Here is a 12,408-nt window from a genome sequence, read left to right as displayed (position 1 = left end):
AATATGTTTCCGATTTTATGTCCGGGTTAAATCTTCCCCATAGAAAAAACTAAACCCTTCCACACACTTTTCTACAAATGATCATCTAGTCAATCAACATTATGCAAGTGCATTATATAAGCAAAATAAATACAAAACAATACAAGAACAACACGTCAACTCACCAGAGATCAAATGGGAAAATAATTCACCGACTCCAGATATTTTCATATCAGAGGGTTCGGCTCGGTAGAACTCCTAACAGGGCCTATAAATCCTACTGATCCCTCAACATAAATATTTAAAAAATCTTTTGTCATTATTATTATTGCAAACAAAGTTTCAATCAAAATTTTTTAGAGCACAATATTTTTGAATCTCAGCTTCATCGCACTGATATCATATCCTAAATTAACTCACAATCTAATAAGCTAGGCATTCATACGAAAATCTTTCTGATAAAGACACAGAACTTACGCCACTGAGGCGCTAGTGTAACATACTGCCATCAGAATGTATGGGAAATGTCAGAAGTTGGAGGTATTGTCTCTATTCTGGGTACTTGATAATATCGATATAAATACAGTGGTGCCTCACACAACGAACGCCTCGCACAGCGAATGCTGCACACAACGAACTTCCTTTTTGTTCATTTCACGATTCACACAACGAAGTCGCCCGATCTTCTGACCCTCATTTCTGCTTGGAAGATGCTTGTGCCTTCGTGGATTCAGGAAGAAGCAGTAGTTGATGACACAGAAGTGGTGAAGGACATCATCACAGTGGCCCAAAGGTTGGAATTAGAGGTAGAGGAAGAGGATGTAGAGGAGCTTATTGAGGAACACAAAGAAGAGCTGACAACTGAAGAGCTCCAAACACTTCTGGCCCAACAACAGGACAATGCTCAAAGGGAAGCGTCATCTGATAACGAGGAGCAACAATCAAACAATCAACCAATTCCAACTGCTGACATCAAGAACATCCTGGTCAAATGGAAAGCAGTTCAGGAGTTTACCAATGCCCACTATCCGGATTCCGCTGAAGCAAACAGGATCAACGACCTGTACTCCGATACTCTTGTCCGTTATTTCCGGCAGATGTTGAAGAAAAGAGAGAAACAAACGACTTTGGACAGGTTTTTCACTGCACATTCGGCGGAAAATGGATGAAGATGTGCAAGATTCGATTATTTCTTAAAATTAAAAAATGTGTGTTTTTTTCATTATGTTTTTAGATGTATCTAAATAAAAATAATAACAAAAAATTTATCTTTTTTTATGTCATCTTACCATATTTTATGCTACAGAACGAATTATTTTTTTTAACATGTATTGTTATGGGAAAACGCGTTTCACATAACGAACTTTTCGCATAACGAACTTGCTCCTGGAACGAATTAAGTTCGTTGTGTGAGGCACCACTGTATACCGATTAGTAGCCGAGTCGACAAAGCTTCGTGGGTTCAGTTCCTTTGCTACCTAAATCCTCCATCATTGCAAATACCATATGTCGACAAAGCTTCGTGGGTTCAGTTCCTTTGCTACCTAAATCCTCCATCATTGCAAATGCCATATGTCGACAAAGCTTCGTGGGTTCAGTTCCTTTGCTACCTAAATCCTCCATCATTGCAAATGCCATATGTCGACAAAGCTTCGTGGGTTCAGTTCCTTTGCTACCTAAATCCTCCATCATTGCAAATGCCATATGTCGACAAAGCTTCGTGGGTTCAGTTCCTTTGCTACCTAAATCCTCCATCATTGCAAATGCCATATGTTGACAAAGCTTCGTGGGTTCAGTTCCTTTGCTACCTAAATCCTCCATCATTGCAAATGCCATATGTCGACAAAGCTTCGTGGGTTCAGTTCCTTTGCTACCTAAATCCTCCATCATTAAAAATGCCATATTTTTGCTTATAATAATGGTTATAGATGTTTTTTTTATTATTGTCAGGTTATTCATAACCGTGTTGAAGTATTTGTCTTTCTTTTTTAAAATAAATGAACTCATCTTTTCAACAAAGCGATGCCAACACCGGTTAATGTGTTGTTTTAATGATTATACTAAAGTAATTTTTACAAAGCTACAGCACTCCATTAGATTAATAATTAAATTGATTAAAGATAACAATATCCCGCACATACAACCAACCGGAATGGCGTGATGACATCAAGCGCCTGCTGATGAAAGCGGGCACCACAGGCAAGCCGCTAGTGTTCCTGTTTGCCGACAACCAGATCCAGTACGAGGGCATGGTGGAGGACATTAATATGATCCTCAACACGGGGGACATCCCCAACCTCTACGGAGGGGATGACAAAGTGGAGATATTGGATAAGATGCTCGGTGCGGCAAGAGAAGGGGTAATTATGATATACCTACCTACCATCAACCAAGTATTATCTAGACAGGGCATGAGAACCCTCAAATTAACATTGAATCAAAACATATTGTTTTAAGAAAATCTCGCAATGGAAAGATCGGAAGAAGCATTGCTTTTTAACTTTTGTTGGTCTGCATGGAGCAAATTTGTTTTCCAGCAATTTCGTCCCAACGCCCAATAGATAAGCTTTGTCATAATTTTTCAAAAAAGAATTTAAGATAGTTAAAAATATTTTAGTTAGGGGCTCTCAAGGATTTTATCATTAACAATTTAATTAGCTATATGATTATTTAAAAAATATGTATACCTTATAGATTGCTTCGAAGTGGCGTATTGATAAAAGCAATGATTGATAACAATCTTAAATTTCTTTGCAAAACAACTATGTCACGCAATAATTATAGATGCCATAGATATACCACCAAGACGCTCAGTCAAATCGTAAATTTCTGTTGAACATTGAGCAAGATTTACAGTCTTTGAATCATTTGCGCATTATGCGAAATGGTATCATAATTTTTCTTGTAAATTAGTATAGTTCACATCTCTAGAAATATCTGTTCAGTGATAGAGGCACCAGGACATAAAGGTATTGACTCAGGCAATGAGCGGGCTGAAGAACTAACAAGGGAAGGGACGAAAGCACCACTTTTAGGATCCGAGCCGGCCGTAGGAGTAGCAGCTTGCCACACAAAATTACATATTGATAGGTGGGTCAAATCCCAGCACTACAAAGAATGGGAGAGGAATGAGATAATCCACCTGGAATGAGACAATCCAAAGTACTCATAAAAGGACCAGACCCTAGACGAACCAAGAAACTACTCGATATGGACAGAAACTCGTTGAGGGAACTGGTAGGACTACTAACAGGACACTGCCATCTCAGGAGACACATGCAGATATTGGGAGTGGAAAACACCAATAGATGCACGAAATGTGAAGAGGATGAAGAGACTCCAATTCACCTATGGTGCCAATGTCCTGCCCTGGTGGGAACTAGGCTCAGATACCTGGGGAAACATACAGTAGAACCAGAAGACATAGCCACATACCCAATAACAACCCTGGTGAACTTTATTAAAGGGACTGAGTTGTTGTTAAAGGATTGAGGTAAAATGAGAGATAGCACAATGGGCTTATGGTCTAAGTGCTCACGGGAACTATATAGAAACCGTCTCCACTAAAAAAAAAAAAAAAAAGATAGAATCAGCTTCAGGTACTGGATGGTGTGGACTTAAAATCCACCACGTCGTTAATAAGTAATTAATGTAACTGTCATTCTTTCAGGGTCTAACTGAGACAACTCCATTTGCACTATTTGGTTTCTTCGTTGAGAGAATTAAGGCCAACCTCCACATTGCATTTGCTATGTCACCCATTGGAGACTCTTTCCGCAACAGATTGAGAATGTTCCCATCTCTTATTAATTGCTGTACTATTGACTGGTAAGAAATTTTTACAAATTGTAGCAGTATTACATGCAATATTGAAAATATATAAAAGGGAGAACTTGATTTTGCCGTCCTGCGCTTCCTCCTTCTTTGGACAACGTTTCGGACAGCTTTGCAGTGTCCATCGTCAGGGCAGTGTGTTCATGTATTTATAAGTGATACCGAGTTGTGCACTTACTGTTAATCCTCTTACCGATCTTAAGCTCAACAAGCTATCATTTATACGTACATTAACACACTTCACCACAATCAACACATCTGCCCTGATGATGAACACTGCAACGTTGTCCGAAACATTGTTCAAAGAAGGAGGAAGCGCAACACAGCATAATAAACCAATTATTAATCACAATAACATTTGAACTACTCAGGTACACATCATGGCCAGAGGAGGCATTGGAAAAGGTTGCAAATGTGTTTTTAAAGACGATGGAAAGTGTAGACGAAACAACGAGAGAAGCCTGTGTCCAAATGTGCAAATTATTCCATACAAGTGTCACACAATCTGGACTAAGGTAATTGATTAATATAGCTAATTTTATTATCGTTTTTATTTCATGTTAGATTGTTTTGTTCTTGTCCAAATTAATCATTGTGCATAAACCTTTCATTCATTTCATTTACACTTTTCAGGTTTTATGCTGAACAGAAGCGTAAAATATATGTTACACCCACCTCATACTTGGAGCTCATCAAAGCTTTTCAAGGACTCTACAATATGAAAGTCAATCAAATTACGAATGCGAAATACAGGTAAAAATGTTTTTTAAAAACCTAAAGTCATAGATATATCCTACTCGATTAAGAACGATCAAAATGTTTAAATTAACCTCTTAATGCTAGAGTTTTTTAATAAAAAGTTTTTTTTTTCAAATCAGGTTTTAAATGTTTTATTCAAAGTTTATTCATTTTTCAATTAAAATATAAATAAGAACAAAATAAGCAGTTCAAAAACAAGACCGATCTCAATTGCAGGCAAATTCAAACTGAGTAAAATACATAGCTAACGAGCGTTACTCGTATTAGCTAAAAATAGAATGCTGCAAGTCGAAACCAGCGAGTGTCACTCGGGCTAGCAGAAATTGGAACGCATTTAGCCCGCGAGCGTGACTCGTAAGCATGAAGCGGTTAATAAATAAATATTAGATGCCCAAAGTGGCTTCATTTTATTGGAGCTACTTTAAACCTCGAGCTCGACCGGGCCAAACAGTCGCTTACAAGCGGCTGTCGATGCAAAGCCAATGAAAAAGCTGACGAAGTAACTTTCCCTGGGAAAGTATGTTTTTTATTTAATTTCAAAATAACTGCTAATTACAAAACAAGTTTTACTAGCTAACAAAAATAAGTTTTATTTGCCTGTTGCATTTGGGCAAGGTTCGGCATGATTATTCGGCATTATTCGACTGTCGAACACTTGAGTCCCCTCTCTGCACCACATACCTCCCCAAAACCAAATAGAACCGTTTTCAAGTCTCTATGGGCTGTCTTATCTATTTTATATAACTTTATGGCATTCTATTGGTTTCTGGATTTATTTGTCTATGACATTTGATTTCATCTTTCAGACGTACAATGTCATCTCCGATCTTAAGAATGCTATCTCCAGGGGGGGTATAATTCCAATCGAAAATTGGAACCGAAATCTTGTGACGTCATTTGATTGCCTGATGAATGAATGAAAAACTCTGAAAGTCTATGGAATAAACTTTCAGAGTTTTTCATTGGTGTGTAGTATAATAAGTAGGCACCGAATGAGAATTATACTGTCTATATATTGGCATATCTATGGTTTTTAGGACCAATTTGTTTCATACAAAAAGCCCGAAGGTGTCGATCTAGTGAGTGGTTAATTTATGGCTGTCTCCAACTTGAACAATGAATATTGCTTCCAGGTATATCAACGGCTTGGACCAGTTACAGTTTGCAGCAGGTCAAGTGGCCATCATGCAGGGACAGCTGATAGCCTTGCAACCGCAGCTGGTGGAAACTTCGGACTTTGTGGAAAAACTGATGATCAAAATTGAGCAGGACACCGTGCTTGTGGAAGCTCAGAAAGAAGTAAATCTAGCTCACAAATTATTAGGATATTTATTGTAAGCCTTGTAAACAAATGTGCCAATTTCAAAACTATGGCATCTATTTCCCGATGAGATAAAGTCATCCTATAATTCTAAAGAGCATTGTTCATTGCTGTAATTTAAAAACCATTTATTGTATTAAATAAGTAAACAACTACCATCTTTGCTGCTTTCTAACAGGCGAGCATTTCACTGTGATTCACATAATTAAGTACAGAAAAAGTTAGTTAAATTTGACACCATGTAATTTAAGAGAAAAAGCATGATGAATTAATAATGTATTGTAATATTGTATTAAGTTACATTTTGAAATTTTGGCAAGTAATTTACAATTTTAATTTTAATATTTTATTTATATTAGACCTCACAAGAGCGCCCTTTCCTGAACAGTGTAAAGACAGGGGAACTATATCACCACCCGGTTGGGCAGTGATGTGAGGCGGGTTAGGGTAGGTTCCATGATATTTCATCAAAATTACAATTAAACACACCTTTAAAAAGTGATTAAACAAAAACTAGGTTAAATAGTTAGCTATGTAACCTATTTAACCTAGTTTTTGTTTCATCACTTTTCATGACTTTATATCACTTTTTATAGTTGTGTTGAACTGTCATTTTGAATTAACATAATTACCTATCTGCAAAGTTTCAAACTTATTGCAGATATTTCTAACTAAGGATGCATTTTGCTCTAGAAATACTCAACTACGAGAAAATATACTGAAATTAGAAATGTGAAAACGAATGTAACAATTTATTGCTGCCTGTCTCAGAACAGAGTGGTAAACGCCCGGGTCAAATTACAGGTGATGAAATCTCTCTCAATCTATTGAATATATGTATGTTTAGATAGTGGGTGCAGACGAAGCCCTGGCCAATGAGGCGGCAGCCGCTGCGCAGGCCATCAAGGACGATTGCGAGAGCGACCTGGCCGAGGCGGTACCGGCGCTGGAGGCCGCCGTGGGCGCGCTCAACACGCTGAAGCCCGCCGACATCACGCTAGTCAAGTCCATGAAGAACCCACCCGCCGGCGTCAAACTCGTAATGGAGGCGGTCTGCGTCATGAAAGGAGTCAAGAGTGAGCGCAAGCCCAACGCACAAGGTACTTGCTAACATCTAGTTTTTACTGAATCAAAAAAATTTTAGACAATTGGTATAAGTTACATGAGCACTATTATTTATTTTTTATGGAATACAGCACAAGAATAAGCTAACTGCTTCCAACCCTCTGGAGCCACTTGGACTACGGCATCCCCAATCGAGGACCTATAAATTCCCCTCGGGGCCTTTGTCATCTTTGGGGATGATGTGTAGACGGTCTTTTTAGGAAACGAAGGAGAGAAAGTTCTCTTTCTAAGAGGAAAAAAGGTACGAGGAGTGGGTAGGAATTATGGGTCGGAACATCCAGGAGTGACGGACGGATGAATCCATCCTTCTCACCGCAGTGCAGGTCAATGTTCCGAGAGAGTCCTGCTGTAGAGGTGAACAGGTCTTCCTCGACCAGTCTCAGACCCGCCACGCAGTTGGTGGGCAGACACAACCGACGTCAAGTCCCGGACAAACCTCACCCTATGAACCCAGGCACTCCTGCTAAGTCACCAAACGTAGCAAACCCTTGGGGTAATCTATGGCAGAGGTGTTGGTAATCCAATAAAATGGTTCCTGGGGCGGCGGTATGCAAACTCATCTCCCAAATTGAAATTGATTAGGGAAGAGAAAGGTTGAGAAGTACCTGGCTATTCAGATCTGGTAACAAATTATAGATAAAATCAATTCAAGTAGAGTCAATTCTTAATGGTGGTCATTCACCAGAGCAACACTGAGGATGGATTGTTTCACAGAATTCGAACAATTCATCAAATTTCAACATTCATTTTCGGGTTCTGTGAAAGTCCTATTCAAGTTCTCTTATTATAGCATTATAAGCCAGTTGCTTGAAAGAACTGAAATATTAACAGATCTCGAAAAGATCTTTCACAGAACTTGAAAAATAGCTTTGATATTTGAAAATTTTTTCAATCTATCACTTGGGTGATCACCTTCAATGTAAGTTTTTTTAAATGCAAGGGAATCGTAGTTTCCCAGCTCACAGTGGTAACTGCTTAGATATCGGCAATATTACTAACTATTGTAATGATGTTCTCTACAGGTCAGATGGTAGAAGACTTTTGGGGCCCTTCCTTGAAGCTTTTGGGTGATCTGAAGTTTCTGGAAACCTTGAAAGCCTACGACAAGGACAACATCAATCCGGTCATTATGAAAAGAATAAGAGAAAGGTTAATAAACACTATTTGCAATAATATAAACCTACTACCTCTGGGCTATCGCCACTGATTAGAAAATACACGCTAGAAATGCCTTCCATGTAGATTTGGATGGAAACGAACGTCGCCACTGACTCAATACCTTTTGGTTCCAGCCCATTTAGTATGCGCTTTGACTTTACACTGCCTGACATTGTATATCACCATTCCATTTGAATTTCATAATGATGATAAAACACAGTTTTGAATTAGTAATTTAACGCCTGTATGACCGGACTTTTGGATCACAAAAAATGTCCACATCGCATTTCTTGTATTCTTCGTTATTCCATGGTTATCAACTATATGCAATCAATTTTTGCTTTCTATATGATTTAGTTATTAATGTTCGCCATTGGATTTCCAGATATATTCCGGATCGTGAGTTTGACCCGGCCGTGATCACGAAGATATCGGCGGCGTGCGAGGGCCTGTGCAAGTGGGTACGCGCCATGGAGGTGTACGACCGCGTCATCAAGGTGGTGGCGCCCAAGAAGGCGGCCCTGCTCGAGGCCGAGGAAGAACTGCAGGCACAGATGTACACGCTCAACCTTAAGAGGTCCCAGCTGCAAGGGGTTAGTGTTGCTTATATACTGACCATGATTTTGACCCGACTTAACCTTTCAGGCTTTCCAGTATTTTTGCCCAGTTTACAATTTTTTTGATGTATTTAAAATGTGCCAAACGTATATTATATATATTTTTTTAATTTTTCCTGAAAACAAATACCGTTTTTGTATATAAACTAGATGAAATTATCTTTCTGGTATATTTAAAAATAATATTGTTATTTCTAAATAATAAAATTTTAATACTGAACATGAAAATGCTGTCAAACAGTAATATTAAACACAATGCTAAAGATAATTTAATTTCTCAGGTGTTGGATAAGCTCCAGGCTTTGAATGATGAGTTTGCAGAGTACACTAGGAAGAAGAAGGGTTTAGAAGATGAAATTGTTCTCTGCACCCAGAAGCTAGAAAGGGCAGAGAAGCTGATTGGAGGTCTGGGAGGAGAGAAAAGCAGATGGTCTGAATTGGCGCAATTGTTGCACGAGTCTCTTTCAAATGTCATTGGTTACTACATTTCTTTATCATTGTCTTTAGTTTAAACCAGTGACGTAACAATATATATAGACGGGCTATAGAAATCTCAAAGTGGCAAGCAAAAAGTATGTCAATTGTAGTGCTTTCGATTTCGTAGTTTTAGTACTAAACTGTCACACGTTGCTACCTCTAAGTAAATTACCGTAAAATAGTGCCAAAATGGCCTTGTAAACAATATTAGTAGTTCCTAAATGAAAATTTGAAACAGAAAAAGATACGGTCACATCTAGGACTTGAACCCAAGACCCTTTCCTTGCCGGGGCACCGCTGTACTAACTGAGCCAATGGGACCCGATCTCCTTCGATCATATTTAACTGAATCATACTTCGAATAAGAACTACCAACATTTTCTTTCATTTTCGTTTCATAATTGCTAATATTGTCTTCAATAATTAAATATTACAATTTGAGGTTTTACATATTAAGTTATTCCAAAAAATAAAATATTAATAGAAAATGCAAGGCCGACTAGAGTACAGGTATTTGGCGGCCTCCGTTGTCGAGGGGTTGACTAGCAATCTGGAGGTTGCAGATTCAAATGCCGGCGTTCGCAAGTAAACTTTATTTGAATAATTTGTGTTATTTCCCAATTTACTTATTCAAAATAATATATAGTATATTTGCTGCACGTTCCAGAGTGGAAGATACTCTCAATATAATCCTGGTGTGAGACCATCATTCATAATTGAAAAGGCTTTGGCCGTATTTGGTGACCAGATCTGAATAGCCAGGCACTTCCCCACCCTCCTCTTCCCCGTCTCCTTCCCCTCCCTTCACTAAATTCAGCATCACTTCATACCCCAATTGGGGATGCCGTAGTCTCACTGGCTGTAGACGGTTGGGACTCTTGTGCATTTTCACATTAAAAAAAAAAAATTTAAAAAAAGGTCCAAAATAAAAATTGCCAGTTTAGGAAGTCATTGCTTTGTAAACTTTACTGTTTAAAATGGTCTAATCACTCTTTTTATTTATATGCTTGCGGTAAAACAACATACACATCAGCAGTAACAATGAGTATCAACAATTGCTGCCATTTGCAAATATTGTTATTGCTCCATTATGGCACGGTAATGACTTGATCACTTTTCGCCTAAAAACTTTGATGCAACTTTTTAATTCGAAAACGCCATCTGGTCCTGTCATTTATTTCGTTCACATACTTATATTCTTTAATGTCTATCTTTATCATACATGAACAAGGTTTGAATTGAGAATTTACTGGAAACATTAGTGTTTCTTACTTGCCACAAATTATCTTAATTTTGTGAGAAAATAACAAGTCTAGATGTATTTTAACATTAGAGTGTTTCTTACTTGCCACGAATTATCTTATTTTGTGAGAAAATAACAATTCTAGATGTATTTTAACGTCATTGGTTTAAACCAATTAAATTGATACCATCAAGTTTAACTGGAATACATTGCACTTTTAACATTTTTAGGTTAGGTTGGGTTAATTTTTGAAGAGAGTTTATGGACGCAAGTGTATTCTAATGTCATTGTTTACCAATGAAATGTTGCCAGTTGCAAAAACTCTGAGATTTCATTATTTAAAGACTATACATTTAAGTGTAAATAATTTAATCAAAGTAACAATATTTTTTATAATGCGAATGTGATCCAAGCATATGTGCAAATATTTATTTAGCACCCTTTTTATATTGTTTATTTATTTCAGGTGATGTTCTACTCTCTTCTGCCTTTATTGCATATCTAGGAGCTTTCACAGTTAACTATCGAAATGAACTCATATTCGATTGGAACCAGAAATGCATTTCTTTTGGTAAAACAATATTCATTTCTTTAAAAACCTGCTGTAAATAAAGTGAATCAAATCTAACTGATTATTCCGTTATTAGGGCTACCAACTTCCAAAGTTTTTTCGCTGATCACAACTCTTGGCGAGCCCGTGGTGATAAGAGATTGGAACATAGCCGGATTACCAGTTGACAACTTCTCCATTGAGAATGGCATCATTGTCAACAAGGCAAGGCGCTGGGCTCTGATGATAGATCCACAAGGTAAATATCCTAATTATTAACCCATTGTACGCAGACGTCACTGCAATTGGGTTTCGAGTGGCCGTGCCTCAACGTTAAAATAATATACTCTTTTATTCAGACTCCTGACAGGGCCCACTTTAAGGACGGGTTGTTTTGGAGAATTTGAACAATTCTTCAAATTTCAAAGTTAATTTTCAAGTGCTGTGAAAGATATTTTCAAGTTCTGTTATTATTTCAGTTTTGTCAAGCAACTAGCCTATAATGATATAATCAGAGATGTGCTTTATTTCAAATAAATCCATTTCAAATGGAAATGCAAAATGGGTATTTTCCATTTTGCATTTTAAATGCTTTTCTAAAAACCATTTTGTATTTTGCATTTTAAATGCTTTTCTCAATGCATTTTCATTTTAAATGCTTTTTGAAACATTCTTCCTACTTTCTCCACTCATCTTTTTTTCATAAGCCCCAAATATCAGTCGGTCCTCAACCTCGCTATGAGAGATAATTTACATTTGTCAAGTTGCTCCCGGTAGGAGCCCTGGCAATTGAGTGATACCATTACAAAAAATACTGATTCAAATACTGAACATGGCCATGACGCTGTAATATTAAATGTTAGATAGCAGTTTCTATGTTTTTACGTTGGCAACATTAGTCCCGCGCAAATTTTTTGTGGTTTCATAATCTGTAGTTGTGGTGTTTTTGGATTTACCATCATGTAATATGTTCTACATTGATGTCCATTGTTAAATGACAAAATTGTTTAAAAATTCTATAATTATTTTAATTGTTTGACCTGAGAAACCATTTTGCATTTTCAATGCATTTTGAAAATGGGTATTTTGCATTTTGCATTTGAAATGCTTTTCTAAAAACCATTTTGTATTTTGCATTTTCAAATGGAAAAGTTTTGACCCATTTCCATTTTGCATTTCAAATGGTTTTGGGTACCCATTTTGCACATCTCTGGATATAATAACAGAACTTGAATAGTACTTTCACAGAATCCGAAAATGAACGTTGAAATTTGATGAATGTATCAAATTCTTCCTAAGAAACAACCCTTCCTAAGTATTTGATTTACTTTTGTGCCATGTCTCT

The 12,408-nt window shown here is 37.4% G+C and overlaps 1 protein-coding gene across 1 annotated transcript in view; it reads left to right on the top strand.

The window, feature by feature from the left end:
• Positions 1 to 12,408, top strand: part of Dnah3 (dynein heavy chain 3, axonemal) — an 88,842-nt gene that overhangs the window by 50,017 nt on the left and 26,417 nt on the right. The window contains exons 39-49 of the mRNA XM_089637977.1: positions 2,100 to 2,339; positions 3,650 to 3,807; positions 4,185 to 4,328; positions 4,447 to 4,566; positions 5,706 to 5,871; positions 6,741 to 6,993; positions 8,041 to 8,167; positions 8,562 to 8,769; positions 9,075 to 9,270; positions 10,980 to 11,084; positions 11,161 to 11,322. Coding sequence (XP_089494103.1) covers positions 2,100 to 2,339; positions 3,650 to 3,807; positions 4,185 to 4,328; positions 4,447 to 4,566; positions 5,706 to 5,871; positions 6,741 to 6,993; positions 8,041 to 8,167; positions 8,562 to 8,769; positions 9,075 to 9,270; positions 10,980 to 11,084; positions 11,161 to 11,322 — 1,879 coding nt within the window. The remainder of the gene's footprint in view (positions 1 to 2,099; positions 2,340 to 3,649; positions 3,808 to 4,184; positions 4,329 to 4,446; positions 4,567 to 5,705; positions 5,872 to 6,740; positions 6,994 to 8,040; positions 8,168 to 8,561; positions 8,770 to 9,074; positions 9,271 to 10,979; positions 11,085 to 11,160; positions 11,323 to 12,408) is intronic.

The sequence above is a fragment of the Hesperophylax consimilis genome, chromosome 12, assembly GCF_061612785.1.
Source record: "Hesperophylax consimilis isolate HC1 chromosome 12, BYU_Hcon_1.0, whole genome shotgun sequence".
NCBI lineage: Eukaryota > Metazoa > Arthropoda > Insecta > Trichoptera > Limnephilidae > Hesperophylax > Hesperophylax consimilis.
Note: the sequence above shows the minus strand (reverse complement) of the source record. Positions and strands in the feature narration are given on the sequence as shown.